At 39.8% G+C, this 16,419-nt stretch overlaps 1 protein-coding gene across 3 annotated transcripts in view; it reads left to right on the top strand.

The window, feature by feature from the left end:
* Positions 1-16,419, top strand: part of CALCR (calcitonin receptor) — a 159,237-nt gene that overhangs the window by 78,102 nt on the left and 64,716 nt on the right. For 2 of the 3 annotated variants that reach the window (XM_058041169.1, XM_058041178.1), the window contains exon 2: positions 9,600-9,687. In XM_058041169.1, coding sequence (XP_057897152.1) covers positions 9,600-9,687 — 88 coding nt within the window. The remainder of the gene's footprint in view (positions 1-9,599; positions 9,688-16,419) is intronic. The other variant, XM_058041186.1, reaches the window with a different exon arrangement.

Below are 16,419 nucleotides of genomic sequence, written 5' to 3'. Positions count from 1 at the left end.
GTTGCAGTAGATATAATAATTTAAGAGCATAGGTAAAGCAAGATGTATCAGCAGAGGTAAAAATTGTATTAGTTAAACCAACTGTTGTATCTTTAAAAGTTAATTCACCCAAAGCCTTTTCCAGAGAATGTCACAAGAGGGTTTGAATGTCCCAAAACTTGTCCTCTTCTATTACAGAATTTAAAACCCCCTCATAACGCCTTACATACAACCTTAGAGATCAACAATTATACACCCTGACCTCAAATCAAAATCAAGATTTTTATTCATTATTAGCAAAACTGCTATAAAATCAGAACCAGACTCAAGAAAAATGCATTATTTCCACACAAGCTCATATTTTTTGAGGTAGAATTGAAACCTACATCCAGCTGTAGCATGGGCTATTCTGCCAAGTGAGAACAAAATGCTTTAAATGTATGTCATGTGTATTTGATTTAAAACAATCTATTCACAGTACTTTTCACACTTTATATGACTTATATAAAAACATTGACATAATAAGAAGTTATAATATTTTTCTTGATTTTTTGCCCATCCCATAAATTATTCACTTGCTTCTAATAATTTATAGGAATGTATGCTTAGGATAAAAAAAAAAAAGACCAGTGGGAATTTGCCTGGGGAAGAATTGAATGGAAAACTGAGAGGGCTGAAAAAAAATATTAGATAACTATTTTTCTTTGCAGTATATGCTGCAAGAAAAAGAAATTTTTTTAACAAAAAGCTTAATATGTCAAATCAAGAAAGTATTGACCAAAACAAGTATTGATCCAAGAGGGAAGAATGTAATGTATGACGTTATATTTATCCAATTATTTGAAGATTCTTCCAGGGTGATACAGAAAGAATTTGGTAATTGGAAAAATTACCTTACATTCAACTCTTACCCTGCAGTTTTTCTTACTTCTCCCTAACTCTTTATGTGTGCTTCCAAAGTCCATCCCGGTCTGCCTTGTCATTGTATTCTTGCTCTACTGAACTCAAGTATTTGTTAGAGTGTTATATACATCGACAGGCATGTTTGGTATGTAAGGTCTAGGCTGTAGGCACAGTATTGTTGGGATGGTGTTCCAGCTAAAGTTATAATGCAACCATGCATATGGCTTATTTCTTAACTCAAAAATTTTTACTGAAACTGTGTAGCATGTTTTAGTTTCTTTAGCAATGTATATTTAGCTGTACCCGTACAATTCTCTTTCTAAATTATACTAATATTAATCTTGCCCACAAAGGTGATAAGGATTGTGAAAGCTGTATTCCCTGTTAAAATATTATATATAGAAAGAATAATTCTAAATTTCTGCTTTAATTTTGCAGGCTGTATTAAAGATTTTAGTCTGACATAAATGTATGCAATTCTTTTGAAATCTTTGTTTTACAGCAGGGTTGTATTCATCCCAAGCTTTTGGCTGTGTCCAGGCTGCACTGTCTTCAAGAGTAGATAATTGCATATTTTCTTATTGTACAAGCACTGCTGCAAAGTCCTCCAGGAATTGCAAGCACTTTTCAAAAGACATTTCACAGCTGGGCCTAAAAGGCTAAAATTATACTGTGCTACTGTGCAACATGCTAAGCCAGAGATTCATAATGATGCAGCAAAATGGCAAGGAAGTGTTCTGCTTTGAGGAGTGCTCAGTGATGAACCAGGCATTCCTGCAGCGTGCTTGCCTTCATCTGTTAATGTGGACCAGCGGCCAAAGCTGCTTCATTCAGTCCCACTCTTCCAGCACTCCAAATAGCTGAAATGTACTGCTATAGATTTTATTCTTCTGCTTCGTTACACAGCTTCCTGCTTTTTTTCTCCTTCTTTGTTCCACAGATTGGAAATATTTGACTTTAGCATGGTAACATTTCCCAGCACTTAGCAAGATTTTTTAAAATATTGCTGCTTTTATCTTGTTATCGGTTACTGAAAGCAGAGGTAGTAAAATCCTGAGTCTTGCTTCAGAATTGAAAGGTTTGCACTTAACTTCAGTATTTCAAATTTGATTGTAAGAACTAAATAAAATTAAAGCCTTCATCATCAGGCATGGACATTGTGACATGACAGTTGTATCCTGGGCTGTGTCCAAAGCAGCATGGTGATCAAGGGAGGGGATTCTGCTCCTCTCCTTGCTCTGATGAGACTCCATCTGGAGTGCTGCACCCAGCTCTGGGGGCCCCAGCATAAGAAGGATGTGGATCTGTTGGAATGAGTCCAGAGAAGGCTATGAAGATGATCAGAGAGCTGGAGATGTCTCCTGTGAAAAAAAAACCTGAAAGACCTGGAGGTCTTGAGCCTGGAGGAGAGAAGGCTCTAGGGAGACCTTGTTGCAGCCTTTCAGTCACTAACAGGATCTTAGAAGAAAGATAAGGAAAAGTTTTCACCAGGGTTTGTAGTCACAGGAAAAGATCAATGCTTTTAAATTGAAAGAAGGTGGATTTTGACTGTATATTAGGAAGAATTTTTACTGTGAGGGAGATGAAACCCTGGAACAAGTTTCCCTGAAGTTTTGGATGCCCCATCCCCCAAAGTGTTCAAGACCAGGCTGGATGGAGCCCTGAGCAACTTGGACTAGTGGAGGGTGTCCCTGCCCATGGCAGAGGGGATGTGACCTAGATGATATTTAAAGGTCCCTTCCAGCCCAAACCACTCTATGATACTTTGATGGGTGCTGAGAGCCTGACGTAATTCTTATGTGAGCAATCACTGTTTTGTAAAAGTGAGATTATTTCAAGAGTGTATCCTCTGAATAGTGATAGAAGGCAATGAACTCATTTTCCAGAGTCACTGTGGTGTGATCCACTCTCTGTCCTGCATTATGGCTGAAGTAAAAGCATAATTGCATGTGTTGTTTCTTCTTTCACTGTAAAAGCGTGAAAGTAATTTTTCTTTTAATTTCAATTCCACAAAAGCTTAAATTGATCTATGCAGGGGCAGATGTGCCGTTATTATTCACCACCCCCTCCATCTCTAAGCCTCTTCTTTAACCACTGTTTGTATGACCAGAGCCTGTGGTGCAAAGGCATAAAACCTTGTCCCTCTGGCACTATTTCTGGGTAAAACAGTATGATGCTGCCAAATTCAGAGAAATGCAGCAAGGTACAGAGGGTCCTGTAGATGCCAAACTCCAGAATTGCTTGGTATGCAACTCAAATGCTGTTAACATTTTGGACTAAAACATTTCACAGAAGACATTTGCAAAAGACTAAAACTAATTTTTTCGAAACTAATTACAGAGTCTGGTTTGTATAAGTATTCCAAGCTTTTTCTGCCAACAAATCTGCTGATATACTTTACTAGTCTGTTTCTGAAATTTTCTTTGCTTTTACTTGCAACCTCACAAAACCCCTTGTCCAACAGCCAAGGAGGTCATTAGCAATGGCTTCCTAAGCTCTGAAGAAGTAGGGGGTTTTGGCCACTGGGTTTTTTGGCTGCTAACAAGCAGTAGGCATCACCCTCAATTTACAGTCATTAAAGGATGCAGGAGCACTACACCCACCCATACGTACATGTAATACAAATGGGTTTTGTACCAGTGCTCAGCCAGAAACATCAGCACTCCCCTCCTATGTTATGCCCTGGCAGGTGGAAGGAATCAGCTCCTCTAACTCCTTTGATGCTTTGCTATCTTTTGTTTCATAAAATGTTCAGCCTTTCCTGAAAGTCTTCTGGATAATTTGGCTCATATGTTTTTAAAGTCCTAGATAAATAATTCTTATTCAAAGTGTATTTATTGGCTTTTTGTTGTTGTTGTTTTTTTGTCAAAGTATATTTGTCTGTGTTGTATGACCCAGTCTAAGAATTTCTTAGACTGGGTAATACAACAGTACAACAAACTTCTTCCCTTCCATCTTCAGTATCCTCACTGGTGTGTATGATCACATTGGCTGCTCAGATATGTAATGAGGGGGCTTAGAAAACTTTTTGATTACCTTGAAAATAGACACAGACAATTCTGTAGCTAGTTCCTTCCTATTTGCATCTGGTTTGTTGGAAAGGAATTGGTTAAAGGGAAGCCTAAGGTAAAATAACCCCTTTTTGTTGAATGCTTTTAAATAGAAAAATGAGGTACCAAGCATTGCAGCTCCCAGGTAATCCAAATGAATTAATACAGCAGAATTATTTGGTCATTTTCTCTGTGTAAACCTGAAATTGCCTATTTGCCATGGCTGATAGTTTCAGTTTGTTAACATAGCACACACTTGAGATGCAGTTCACAATCTCCACCAAGCAAGCTAATGGAAATTGTGATCTGTTACAATAACAACTAAGTAGTCATCACACAACTTAGCATTTGGGTCTCCGAGACTCCCAAAATGAATGAGATAAGCTGCAAGTGTCTTAGATACCTACAGCTTTAATGTTGCAATATCTTTATGTGCCTGACACCAGAAACGGAGAATGTGGAATTTTTATTTCTCGTGGGATTCCTGTTTGAAAAAGGAAGGTTAAACGAAACATTGAGGTACTGTACAAAGATAAGCCACAGGGAGTGCAGGATAGAAGACAGGAGATACATCTCCTGCCCTGCCTCATCTCCCTGGACACTTGACTAGAGGCTGCAAGGAGACCCATCTCTCTGCCTGGGACTGATGGTCACCAGTTTTTAGCATATGAGAAATAACTGAGCAACAATCACCATTTCTATTGGAAGTACCAAGAGATCCTGGTGCCACTTAAACAATTTCCAGACTATTATGGGCTAATGGCTAAAGAATGTTCTGGAGAAATAGGAGGGACTGGCTCTACTCCCATCTCAGGCATGGGGATTAAACTCCTGGCATCTCCTCTCCTGATGGGGTTATAACTACAATTCTGGTTTGCACAAGACCTGGGAATGTAGAAGGGTGATGTAGGGCTCACTCCTGGCCCAAAGCAGTAGCCTTAATTAGGAACCCAGGGGTAAAATGTCCCACTGAGAGTGAGGGGATAATTTTAATACTTTCCTCAAAACCATCTGCATGTTTGGCTACACACACTGACCTGCAACCTCCTCCCTGGATCCAAAATCCTTAAACACAGCAGCAGGATCTGCTGGCTTGCCTGGGCCTTGCTCAGTGGTGTCTGCACAGTGCTTCCCAGTCCAGTGTTAATGCAGGCAGGGCAGGGTGGTGCCTTCTGTGCTGAGTGGCAAGGCACTCCCCAGGAGGGCCTGCAAACCTTATCTAAATAAGAAAACATAGAGACCTAGTGGTTTGAGGTGTGTACCCAGCTACTCACCCAGAGAAAACTGCATGGGGTGGAAAAGAAGCACCCAAAGAAACTTGCAGCCTAGTAGTGAGGTTGCAAGTGAAGTTTCGAGAACTCTGAGTATAATAAATGCACTAAGAAAAAGATTTTTGCCTTACACTTCTGTACTTAGCCACAACTCCTCAAATTCCTATTTTTAAAATCATTTTAAAAACTATTTCTTTATCTAAAGGTATGTCATCAGTATTGTGAAAGATGGCACTGCAGATTTATCAGAGCAGAATAATTAAAGAAGTTTTTCCAGTCTTTCTTTCTTTCTTTCTTTCTTTCTTTCTTTCTTTCTTTCTTTCTTTCTTTCTTTCTTTCTTTCTTTCTTTCTTTCTTTCTTTCTTTCTTTCTTTCTTTTCCTTCCTTCCTTCCTTCCTTCCTTCCTTCCTTCCTTCCTTCCTTCCTTCCTTCCTTCCTTCCTTCCTTCCTTCCTTCCTTCCTTCCTTCCTTCCTTCCTTCCTTCCTTCCTTCCTTCCTTCCTTCCTTCCTTCCTTCCTTCCTTCCTTCCTTCCTTTTCTTCAGAACATGGCAGAGAACTGTTGCTCTACTGCCTTCTTTTAAATCTTCCCCTTACACCCTTCCTTCTGACTAAATCTGACATCCCTTGTGGGCCTTGTGCAAATGGCTGTGCAGGGAGGGCTGTCCCATTTTCTGGATAACCCAATGGTAATTGTAATTGAAGACCTGTTCAGCACAGCACTATACCTGTAGACATCTGGACAGAGACAAAAGAGATGTTATCACTGAGTAGGATGCTGTGTTCATCCTCAGATAAGTTTCAGCTGTAATCTCAAGGTGTCTGTGGTATTACTATTACAGCTGAAGCAGGAGGAATACCTTAGCACACAATGAGCTACATAAATGCTACTTTTGCAAAGAAAGAAAGAACAATATTCTAGTTTCAATAACAGTCAGGAATGTCATATGGAATTATTGTAAGCAACAGGGGCTGAAGAATTAATACAATCATATAAAAGTACTGGGCTTTAGCAGTGTGCTTATGATTAATCCCTAGATATGGATATTCTAAAATTGAAATGCGTGCAGCATGTTATACTAACATAGCACTGAGTACGTACATTGTTGGACTTAGGGAAAAAGGCTAAATATTATAGGACCAGGAATCAGCATAGCACCTAAAACCTGCTTGGGAAGTTTAGCAAAGGAAGCAAATTTTGATGTAATTTTATACTGTATTACATTGCCATAATAAATAAGCTCTGGTGATCCCAAGAAATATCAGTACATTATTTATAATTTCTGCTTATGATAATAAGCATCTTCTCAGGAAAAACTCATGCATACCTTAAAACATCTGAAACACCTGTTCTTAAAACAGCTTGAAATATTGTTTCTCCATCTGTAACTGTAAAAAAGAAAATAAATTTAAAACCTCATTTAAATAGATTTTAAACTAATTTCCTGACCTCTTCATAGCGTGGCCCTGTGGTGTGGCTGTGGAGTTAGCACAAGTCAGGCGGTCCTGAGCAGCCAGGAGAAGGCATGGGGAGCCTCCTGTGGGTACTGCCATGGAAGCCCATGTGTGCTTGAGTTGGTGTGAGCACACACTGGGGAGCAGACTCGTTTCTGGTTCCACCCTCTGTTCCTGACAGCACAGCTCCAGAGCTGTCCAACCCTCCTCCAGCTGTAGGCACGCTGCCCATGGGCTGTAGCGTCCATGTGAAAAGGTGATCCCTCTAACACAAAAGACCAAAACCAGCAGGCACTTGAGCATGCTGCTTTGCACATCCCAGCTTGTCTCACCTGAACCTGGATCTCTGGAGATGGGGTCAGAGCCATGGATGTGTTGGTTTGTTCCTCTGTCTGGAGGCTGACAGGGTCCATCTCCTGGGGTTCCTCTTGTGAATCTTTCTGCCTCCCTGTTGTTTCTGCCCTGCCCATTGACCAGCACTTTATATTTGCATGTATCTTTTCATTTCAATTAGATCATCATCCTTGATCCAGTACTGATGCCAGCCTGTGTGCTGTAGTGTTATGGGCCGGTCTTAAAGTAGAAAAAATTTTTCTTTGTCAGGACCTTTATAGTTTTTATAGTTAAAATATTGTTGTTCAACTATTCTTGAAATTTTTGCCAGATGAAAAGATTTCTGTGAAAAAGACAAAAAAAAAGGTGCTGGACTTTATCTGGTATGTCAGCCATTCCTGTGGTTACAGCTGGCTAAAATAAAAATGACTGGAAATAAATAGACTAGCTGAGATTCAGTATGGGAAATAGTTCTTACTCATTTACTCATGTGTAATATCATATGGTGCAGTCATTTTAATTAACATAAGGGAAAAGATTTACCTGCATCTGCAGCTGTAACCCAGCCTGGTGCTGCAGGCACTCTTGGCACAAAGTACAGGAAAAGCAGCCATATAGCAGGTAAATTCAGCCAATTTTGATCTTATGCTTGCTAGGTCACAGTATTGTGTTAATCTCTGTGGCATTGGTAGGAACTGTTGTGCATTTTAAAGCTGTTGACAGTTTTTAAGACAAAGTGCTCCCTTTTGATACAAAATCCCTACAGATGCAGCAGAAGTGATGATGCTTACAAGAACAGAAGCACCCACTAGACTGGCTTTACACCATGCTGCAGAACACTTTGCAGTACAGTGTGTAACTGGATGAACACCATGCTCGTGCTCGTATTCACTGTACAGCTGTCCAAGAGACATTGTTTATATGTTCTTCATTAATCTTTATTTTCAGTCTGAACCAATACAGAATGCAGGGAAGAGCATGGAAAATATGCAGACAATTCCAGGCATTTTTCTCTGATCTAGACGTCCAGGTTTTACTTCAATTGAGTTGTCTACCATGAATAATCAAATGCAAGTTTGTGTAACTGCATATTATTTCTGGGTCATTGCATCTTGCATTACTTCTGACTCAGCAGCATAGTTCTGGGAAGATTCACACAGTAATAAGACTACTTCCTATTAGAGAGAAACCCTCTGAGCCCTCTTTGCCATCACTTTATGTTTTATGTAATCGCAGTGATACATGACTGCAACATGTGCTGCACATGACTGGATCACATGTGCTACATTGAAGTGGAAGTGCCACACCTTTATTACATTTTGACCTTACATATTTCTGCTTTAGATGAGGACAATGTTTCATTTCCTCTCTGAAAATGGGTGCCCTTCCAGACCATTTAAAGATGAGAAAAGCTCTTACAATGCTGTTGCTGAGAAAAATATTACACTAGTCATTGTATTATTCACTGCATGTCAACTAGACTAAGCATCCCAGTGCCTGTGTCTTTTTCTCATTAAAGTCATGGGTTTCAAATGTGTAGGGTGCTCACAGGATTGTTTGTCCAGGTAGAAAATACCTAACTCCTAGTTTTAAAGCTGTCTGAATAATGAAGGTGTGTGAGCACTCACAGTGTTACTGTGACAGAAGGTGATCACAGCCACATGTCCTATGCTGCTCAGCACACACACCACGAGTGGTCTGTGACACATCAGAAAGCACAATGTGCTTTGACAAAAGCTGCATTTCTCATTTAATACAGAACTTACATTTTTGTAAAATTTAAAATGATATGTTAATGCAGAGAGCTTTGCTTGCTTGAACTCCCACAACTGTGAAGCAATAAGATTATACCTGGTGGCCCCTGGACACTTTTTCCAGATAGGCCGGAGAAGTGTTCATGGTAGGAAGAACCCAGAAAACCAAAAAGCTGCTGAGCTAGTTCCCTTCAAACCTGTGGAGTCGTGTCTGTGCTGTGCCTCCCCAGCACTCTGTGCTGAAGCAGTCCTGCCTGGTGGCCTGAGGCTGGCACTGCTGTGTGTCTGTCACAGCCCAGCCACCCAGCTGCAGCACGGAGCGCGCAATCCCACCCTGCTGCTCCCAGGTTCTCTTTTCCTGCCCACGCCTTGTTCACCTGGCTAGAGATTGCTCAAACTCTGGCTTTCCCTAGCCCCACAAACATGGATTCTGAGCTGCTGTTTCACTTATTTGCAAACTGGATCTTTCTGGGTTTTGCAAGTCAGGTTTAAAATATCCAGATTGTTCATTGGTCTGCAGCTCTATCTTAGGTTAGAAGCAGCTGAAAAAGGACAACCAAGGTAGCCTCATCTGGCAAAGACACAGAGTTTAACCTGGGTCTGCTACTGGAGACCCAGTAACATGGAGATGTACCCCACACCATCTGTACTCACCACCAGAGATCCACAAAGGAGACTAAATTTAAAGTGAACCAACATTCAATTAGACCAAACTTGAGCACATGTAAGGCTGGGGGTGCTCCAAAAACCACACACACAGAGTCTAGATTAATTCTAAAAATGTGCTCATACACAAAGACAAGGAATTTATCGAAAAAGTCCAATAATGCTTTTATTTTTGTTGTTTAATTCCCAGAAGGGTCATCTACAAAGTGTCTCTCAAAGAAGACTCCACAATGAAAAAAACAACCCAGTGTTGCTTCTTACTCATCATCCTTCTAACTGTAAGTACAAGAAAAGTGAACTGCTCATGACAACTGCTGTATTTAAACTTGTAGTGATGTTGACAAAAATGAGTACCCAGTTATACTTGTTGTACTACACAGGTGAAGGAAGAGTTTCCTTACTAATAAATTTCAAAAGAAGACTAATAAGATTATCTAATAAAAGTTTGAACTTGAAAACATTGTTTCTTGGTGAGACAGAATTGCAAGTCTGAAGAGGGTTATGCATATGACTTTTTCATTTCTGTGTTTTACAGGCTACAATATATCATGGGAATATGTGTGTTAGAAAACTGCCCTTAGTGTTGTTCTGTGAGACAAGCTGACTTAAGTAGCAATGCATTTTCACTGTTTGTAGCTGATCTGATATTAGGAAGGCAGCCAAAATGAAAAATAATCTGATAAATCTGTTTATCAGTTCAAATGCTGTTTTCAACTGTTTTGAATCAGCATTACATTTATTTAAATGTATGCAACATTGTTGAGTAATTGTGGTTCTAAAAATATAGTGCCTGACTAAATACTTCTCACATAAATTGAATCCTTTTGCTGAACTGTACTTGTGAAACCTCAAATTACTATTGATCATCAGAAAATCATAGACATTACAGGCAGTCAGAATTAAGAATAGTGCCCAGAGCCTAAGTTACAGAATGATCAGCATATGTCTGAAAGCTGTTACTGGGAACAAGCACCTCACTACCGTGGTGTGGTACGAGTAATTTGCCTGCCACCTTAATCCCCACCTAACTCTAGATCTGAGCTCCCAAATAAGACTTTTCTTCTTCTTCTTCTTCTTCTTCTTCTTCTTCTTCTTCTTCTTCTTCTTCTTCTTCTTCTTCTTCTTCCTCTTCCTCTTCCTCTTGTGTTTTCTTGGTTAGCTCCTCCTGCCTCTCTGCCTCTCATCTTCTTCATTAACATCTGAATGTGAAATATTTCTGTGCAACTCCTCATCAAATACTGTGTTGTAGAAGCAAAAGAAACTCATATGCTGTAGAAAATATGTCAGAGTGTATAAGCAACTGCCCTACCTGGTTCACTTATTGGGTTGTACCTCTCCTCCCAGCCTAGAAGAGCTTGTCCACAATGCTGTTTGCCACTTAAATTCATATAGATATAAAAGGAAAGGAAAGTAGAAAACAGTAAGAGAATGATGGATAGAAGGAGGTTAAAAGAAAACAATTAAATGAGATCATGGAGAATCCAGGAGAACAGCAAAGAACACATTACTTAGTAAAATACTGAATTCATGGTTCAGGATTAGGACCCTCCATCAAAGAAGAGCTGAAGAGATGGAGAAATAATTGAAGAGAGTTAATACATTTTTGCTAACTTTGTCCCAAAAGAATTTGTCCATAATTAGTTAATGATTTGAGGAATCATCTCCATGTGTGAGAGCAGTCTTCTATTCTGAGGTACACTAGAGTATTCTGGCACATGTGACCATTTGGGTTGGCAGTTCTACCTGTCCTACAAGGGTGCATGTGACAATACACTGGCTATGAAATCACCCATGGTCAGAAATGTCTGTAACAAAGCTCCTGAGAGAGACCAGCTTTCTTCTGGCTTGAATCCCATCTGATCTGCATAGCTTGATAGGGGTCTTGACAAACAATTCTTCCTGTAAAACGCCAATGCCAAATGAAGAAATAGATCCAGCTTATTTTGGTCCCAGTGACAGGACTGTAAATATTCTGATAACTAAAATTGTCAACAACACTTGTGAGCACTTGAGGTGCTTTGACCTACAGCATGGGTTTGTAGGTCAGCCCTGGAGGATTGATCCTTGCCCTGTTGTCCCCAGATCTTTTAAATCTCTCACCCATGACAGCATTTGTGCAATGTTAGCACTCCAGGGGGAGGAATTCTTTTAAAAATTCTTCAGTGAGGTCTGCATCTGCATTCATTTTAAATATCTTTGCACCAAAGAGCACTTCATATTCTGACCTCAATGGATAACTTAACTTACATTTTCAAGCTTCCAATCTCTGTGTGCCTCCCTTCCCACTGCAGTGGGCATGCTGTGCTCTACTTTGACATCTCTTAGGTTAATTTCCCTTTTGGTAGGGAAGAAGCCACCGTCACAGAAGTAGACCATGAACAAGCTTTCCTTTCCATCATGAAACTTATCCAGAAACTGCTGTGAGATCAAATATGAAAAATATTTTGCCTCATTCATTTTTCCGAAAACTTCCCCATCTGCAGATGGTAGAAGCAGTTCATTTTTTGCATTTTATTTATGGTTTGTAATGAATAAAGGGTGTCTCTCTTTCAAAAAGGCTCTGTTGGTTCCCAATCTGTTGGTTCTTCAAATCATTCCTTTGTTCCAAGAACTGTGAGACATATCAGCCACTATCTGTAATTAATAATACAGTAAATACAGTAATTAAGATGATTTGTGACATAGACAGGAGTGATCTCCCATCCTCAGCTCTACCCACCCCACAAGACACCCTCTAGATCTCCCTTCTTTGATGACTTTCATGGTTTTCTGTTATCCTATCATTTGTGACCTGAACTCCCAGTTGATCCCTGTGAGCTGTTGCAAAGCAACACAACCTTTTGAGATCCTTGTTTTCTCCTCTGTGCTGTTTGCTCCACTGTAGGTTCTGGTGTTTCCCCTGTGGTGGTCTCCCCTATTGAGTAGGGGAGACTTCTACCTGAAATCTCTTTTCTTAGTGTAGCTGTGATTCCCTAACACAATCTCAGAGCTGGAGCACACCCTGCCCTCTATACAGTTAGTGCTTTGCAGAAGACTCCCCAGATTGTTCTCGTATCTCTCCTTCAATATTTTGTCACAGACAAAAAATTACTTACTTGGTTTCACAGACACTTCCTTTCCATCACCTCTTTTAGGCTTGTCACTTAGGGCTTTTGGTACCTTTTTTATAGAAACCATCTCTTTATATGTGTAATTTTTTACACAGAATTGATAGCAATTCCGTGTACAGCAGATCCATAATAACCCATATTTGCCAAAGAAACCTGAAGCGTCAGTTGTTCCAAAACCTAATTTAGAAGTACAAGCAATTCCTTATTGTCTTCCTCTTTGATGGATTCCCTTGCTTTTGGATGCCGGATAATGCATCACCGTATGGTCTTCTACTATAAAAATGAGAAAATTTAATTGTTCGTTATGTTATAGTTCACTTTAGACTGATGCTCTCTAGTTTTTTGCAATTATTAAGAGCCAAAGAATGTGACTGAGATTTGTTTCTTCAAGTACATAAGCCCTGGAATACTGGAGCAATTAGTTCATGTCCTCAGTGCACATTTCTCTTCACAAGAAAAATGGAGCATCAGCACAGTGTGCCCAGCAGCATCAAACTTCTGAGAATGAGGAAGAAGAAGAAGGTTTAGGTCTCTTTCCTGTGTGACCAATCAATTTTTCAGGACATTGATGGAAGAGATTTCTATTTTCTGCTTTATTTTCTCAAGTAAGAACTGTGCCTACAAATGGCCCTGGAAATGAGGATTGATGAAGCAGTTTTTCCCACATACTCCAATTTTTCATCCTGAGCCAACCGCAACATGCAGAGTAAGGACTAAATGGATGCTGCAGCTGAAGGCCACACTATTTTCAATTAGGCCCACTAGACCTAATTGAAAATATTCTATTCTAAAATAAATTAATTTAGGCAAAAAACAAATTGTGCACATTCACTGAGTCCAAATCTGTTAAGTTGTTACCAAGCCTCAGTGACAAATGTATGCAGAGTCTGATACTTCTTTCCAACACCTGAAAGACTCATGAATAATTCCTGTCCACAAAATATTGAAAATTAATTATATGAAAACCTAAATGTAATTTTTGGTAACTGCATAAACTGGTGTATTTTGGAATTCAGTGGTGGGGTATGTTCAAGTCTCCAAAACCATTAGTCAAGCACTTGCCACCATGATGGGGGAGCTGCCCATGGTGCCTCTGTTTGATCCTCACAGCTGGGAGTGCAACACGCACTGGTGGAGTGGTGTGACCACAAACTCCACTGGGCTCCTGCTCCTGCTCAGCTCAGTGGCTCTCAGGGGCTCCCATGTCTGTGCAGGTACTGTGAGAACAATCCTTTTCCTGCTTAGACAGCATCTCTTCCAGCATCTGGTCCAGAGCAGATCTCCCGTGGGCTGGAAGAGCTGCTGAAGATCTGTCACAGCCTCCTTTGTCTCTCTTCTTCTGAGCCCTCTCCTCTGGCAGCCCAGAGTCTTCCCCAGCCTTGGATGGTGAGATCCCCCTGGGTCTCATCACCTTAGACTATGCCTTTGGAAGCTGCTGTTTTGCATGCACACCTCCCTGTGTAAATACTTATGGGTCGCTTCATGCTGTATGTGCACTCAGAAGTTCAGGACCTGTTCTCTACACAAGGGAAGCTCTGGAAAGCAAACTGCTGATATATTAAAGTGGTAAGAATTAGTGTGAGAATCTGGGAGTCAAGCTGCTCATATTTTCCCAAGAAATGGGAATGCTGCATTCTGTTCTATTCACCCAGTTTCAGGGATGATCAGGACATTTTGACTATCTTTTCTTTTTTTAAAAACAAGGCTGTTGCTATGCAGCTGATTGAAGTAAAGAGGCCTCTCACAAGAGGATAATCAAGGCTGCAAGAAGATATCCATGAAGTATTCTGGATTAGCCCACAGTTTTTATCAGGCTAAAATGAAAGTAAAGCTTCTTCTATAAACAAATCTTGTAGAAATGGAAAAGAACTGTAAGATCTGTGACTTGTTTTTCACTACAACAGCCTTGTCTTCATCAACAGCACCTGATAATCTCATGCTTATTTAAACAGCTGCCAAATTCTGCCACGTTAGTCATATGGGATCTCACTGAGATAATTACCATCCTGCTCCAACAGCGATAGAGTATGGGAAAATTCTAACATTCAGTGATTAAGTAAAACATGTCATGTTGTATTGTTTCCCCAAAGAAATTGCCTGCTGCTTCCTAGCACACTTCTGATGGATAGAAATGATTATGTTTACTGAACATCATATGCTAATGACCTTCCTAAGGTATCACAGTTGTTTTCTTATCTGTCCCAATGCTAGCAGTTGTGAAAAGTAGTTCAAACATAATCAAAATATGAGAGGGGCTCTGCAACTCATCTAAATCATGCTGAGCTCCTCCTCTAAAATGTGATGTATTGAAGAACAGGAGTTTAGTGATCCACAAGGAGATGACTGCACACAACAGTTTTAAAAGAATTATACCAAATGAATGATTGAGCTGTTGAAATCAATAAAAAACAGTTAGAGCATCCAGAATTTCCGCTAGCCTGAGCTCACCAATAATTCTTGCTAAATTACTATATTTAGTGGAAGGGAGGGGGGGAAAGACAGCTTCAAATGCCTTCTTTTCCTGAATGTCATATACAGTTATTGTTAGTGTCCTGCAAGCTCCTTGATGGCAGAAGAAAAATATTTGGGGATGCTTGTTCATCGTGTCCAATATTTTATGGGAAAGAAAAAATGAAATACTTTTATGCTTACTTTATCTGGATTCTCCCTTGCAGAAACAGGCACAGCCTGGCACAGGTTCACAGCAGTTACTCTTACAGAAACCAGGGCATTGTTTATTCATTCCTGTATAGTTTAATAATGAAGCCAAATTGCTTTATGGGAATTGTTTATTCATTCCAGGTATAAAGTGAACTTCAGCATTCCCAGCAGCCTGTTATTTCTCTTTGTAATGATAATTCACTCTCTTATGTCAGTCATTTGTCACGTGGTGGCTTGGTGGTCGTATGTATGACGTCATTTACTTGGACTTTTAGGAGTGACATCATATGTACGGCTGCTAAACTGCTGCATGGGACATCACTTAAACTGTTTTCTTCTGAAGAATTCAGTGCATTTTTAAGCAATGATCACATTGATTATTGTGAATTATTTATTTCTCCTTAATAAAGAATGTTTATAAATGAATGAGACATTCCTTTATTGTATTAACATCATCTATATTTCCATCTGAAGTATCTGATGAATGGATGGGAAGGCTTTTTAATGTGCATTAATGAACTATGAACACTTAAAATTTGTTCCATATTTTATAGGTTAAATATTTGTAGGTAGTGGCCAGGCAAAGATTAATTGACCTTGGTTTTTTGTCTACAAATGTGTCTTTTAAGTCTTCATTTCTAAAATACATTGACATCACAATGACAACATAGTAGAAGAGGTGAGTCAAAATAGTGAATTCCATGAGAGCTGATACACACTGATACACAGATATTCATGGGACATTCTCAACCTCTCCCATTAACACAATGGGAATATAAATTTTCTCTCCCAGGTAACCATAGCCAAGCTCCTGCTATTTCTGAAAAGAGGATAATGACCCAGAGATGTCTTCCTGCCCCATTTGCCTTTTTCTGACTACTACAGTAAGGAGTGAGGGAGACTAAAACAAGTAATAACATCTGGCATCACAAACTGCATCAAAATTCTTGTCTGACTGCAGGTATATAAAGGCTGGATCATCAGCCCACTGGACTGACTTTGGGAGGTCAGGGTGGTGGACATGGGATTAAATTCTGAGTGGTGGACATGGGATTCTCTTCTGGATGGTAAAAACCCCTGTATTTGAAGCAGGGATATGACTTCTCCACCTCCAGCAAGCCACAAAATTTATATTTAATTAATCTGCTGAAGAGGTAATCTGATTTATATGGAGAAGAAAATTGTGTTCAAGCTTCCAAGGCCAGCTTTTCAGATCTAGGCAAACAAAAATGAGGAATA

This window comes from Melospiza georgiana, chromosome 1 (assembly GCF_028018845.1).
Source record: "Melospiza georgiana isolate bMelGeo1 chromosome 1, bMelGeo1.pri, whole genome shotgun sequence".
NCBI classification, from domain to species: Eukaryota; Metazoa; Chordata; class Aves; order Passeriformes; family Passerellidae; genus Melospiza; species Melospiza georgiana.
This window is presented reverse-complemented; position numbering and strand designations above follow the sequence as displayed.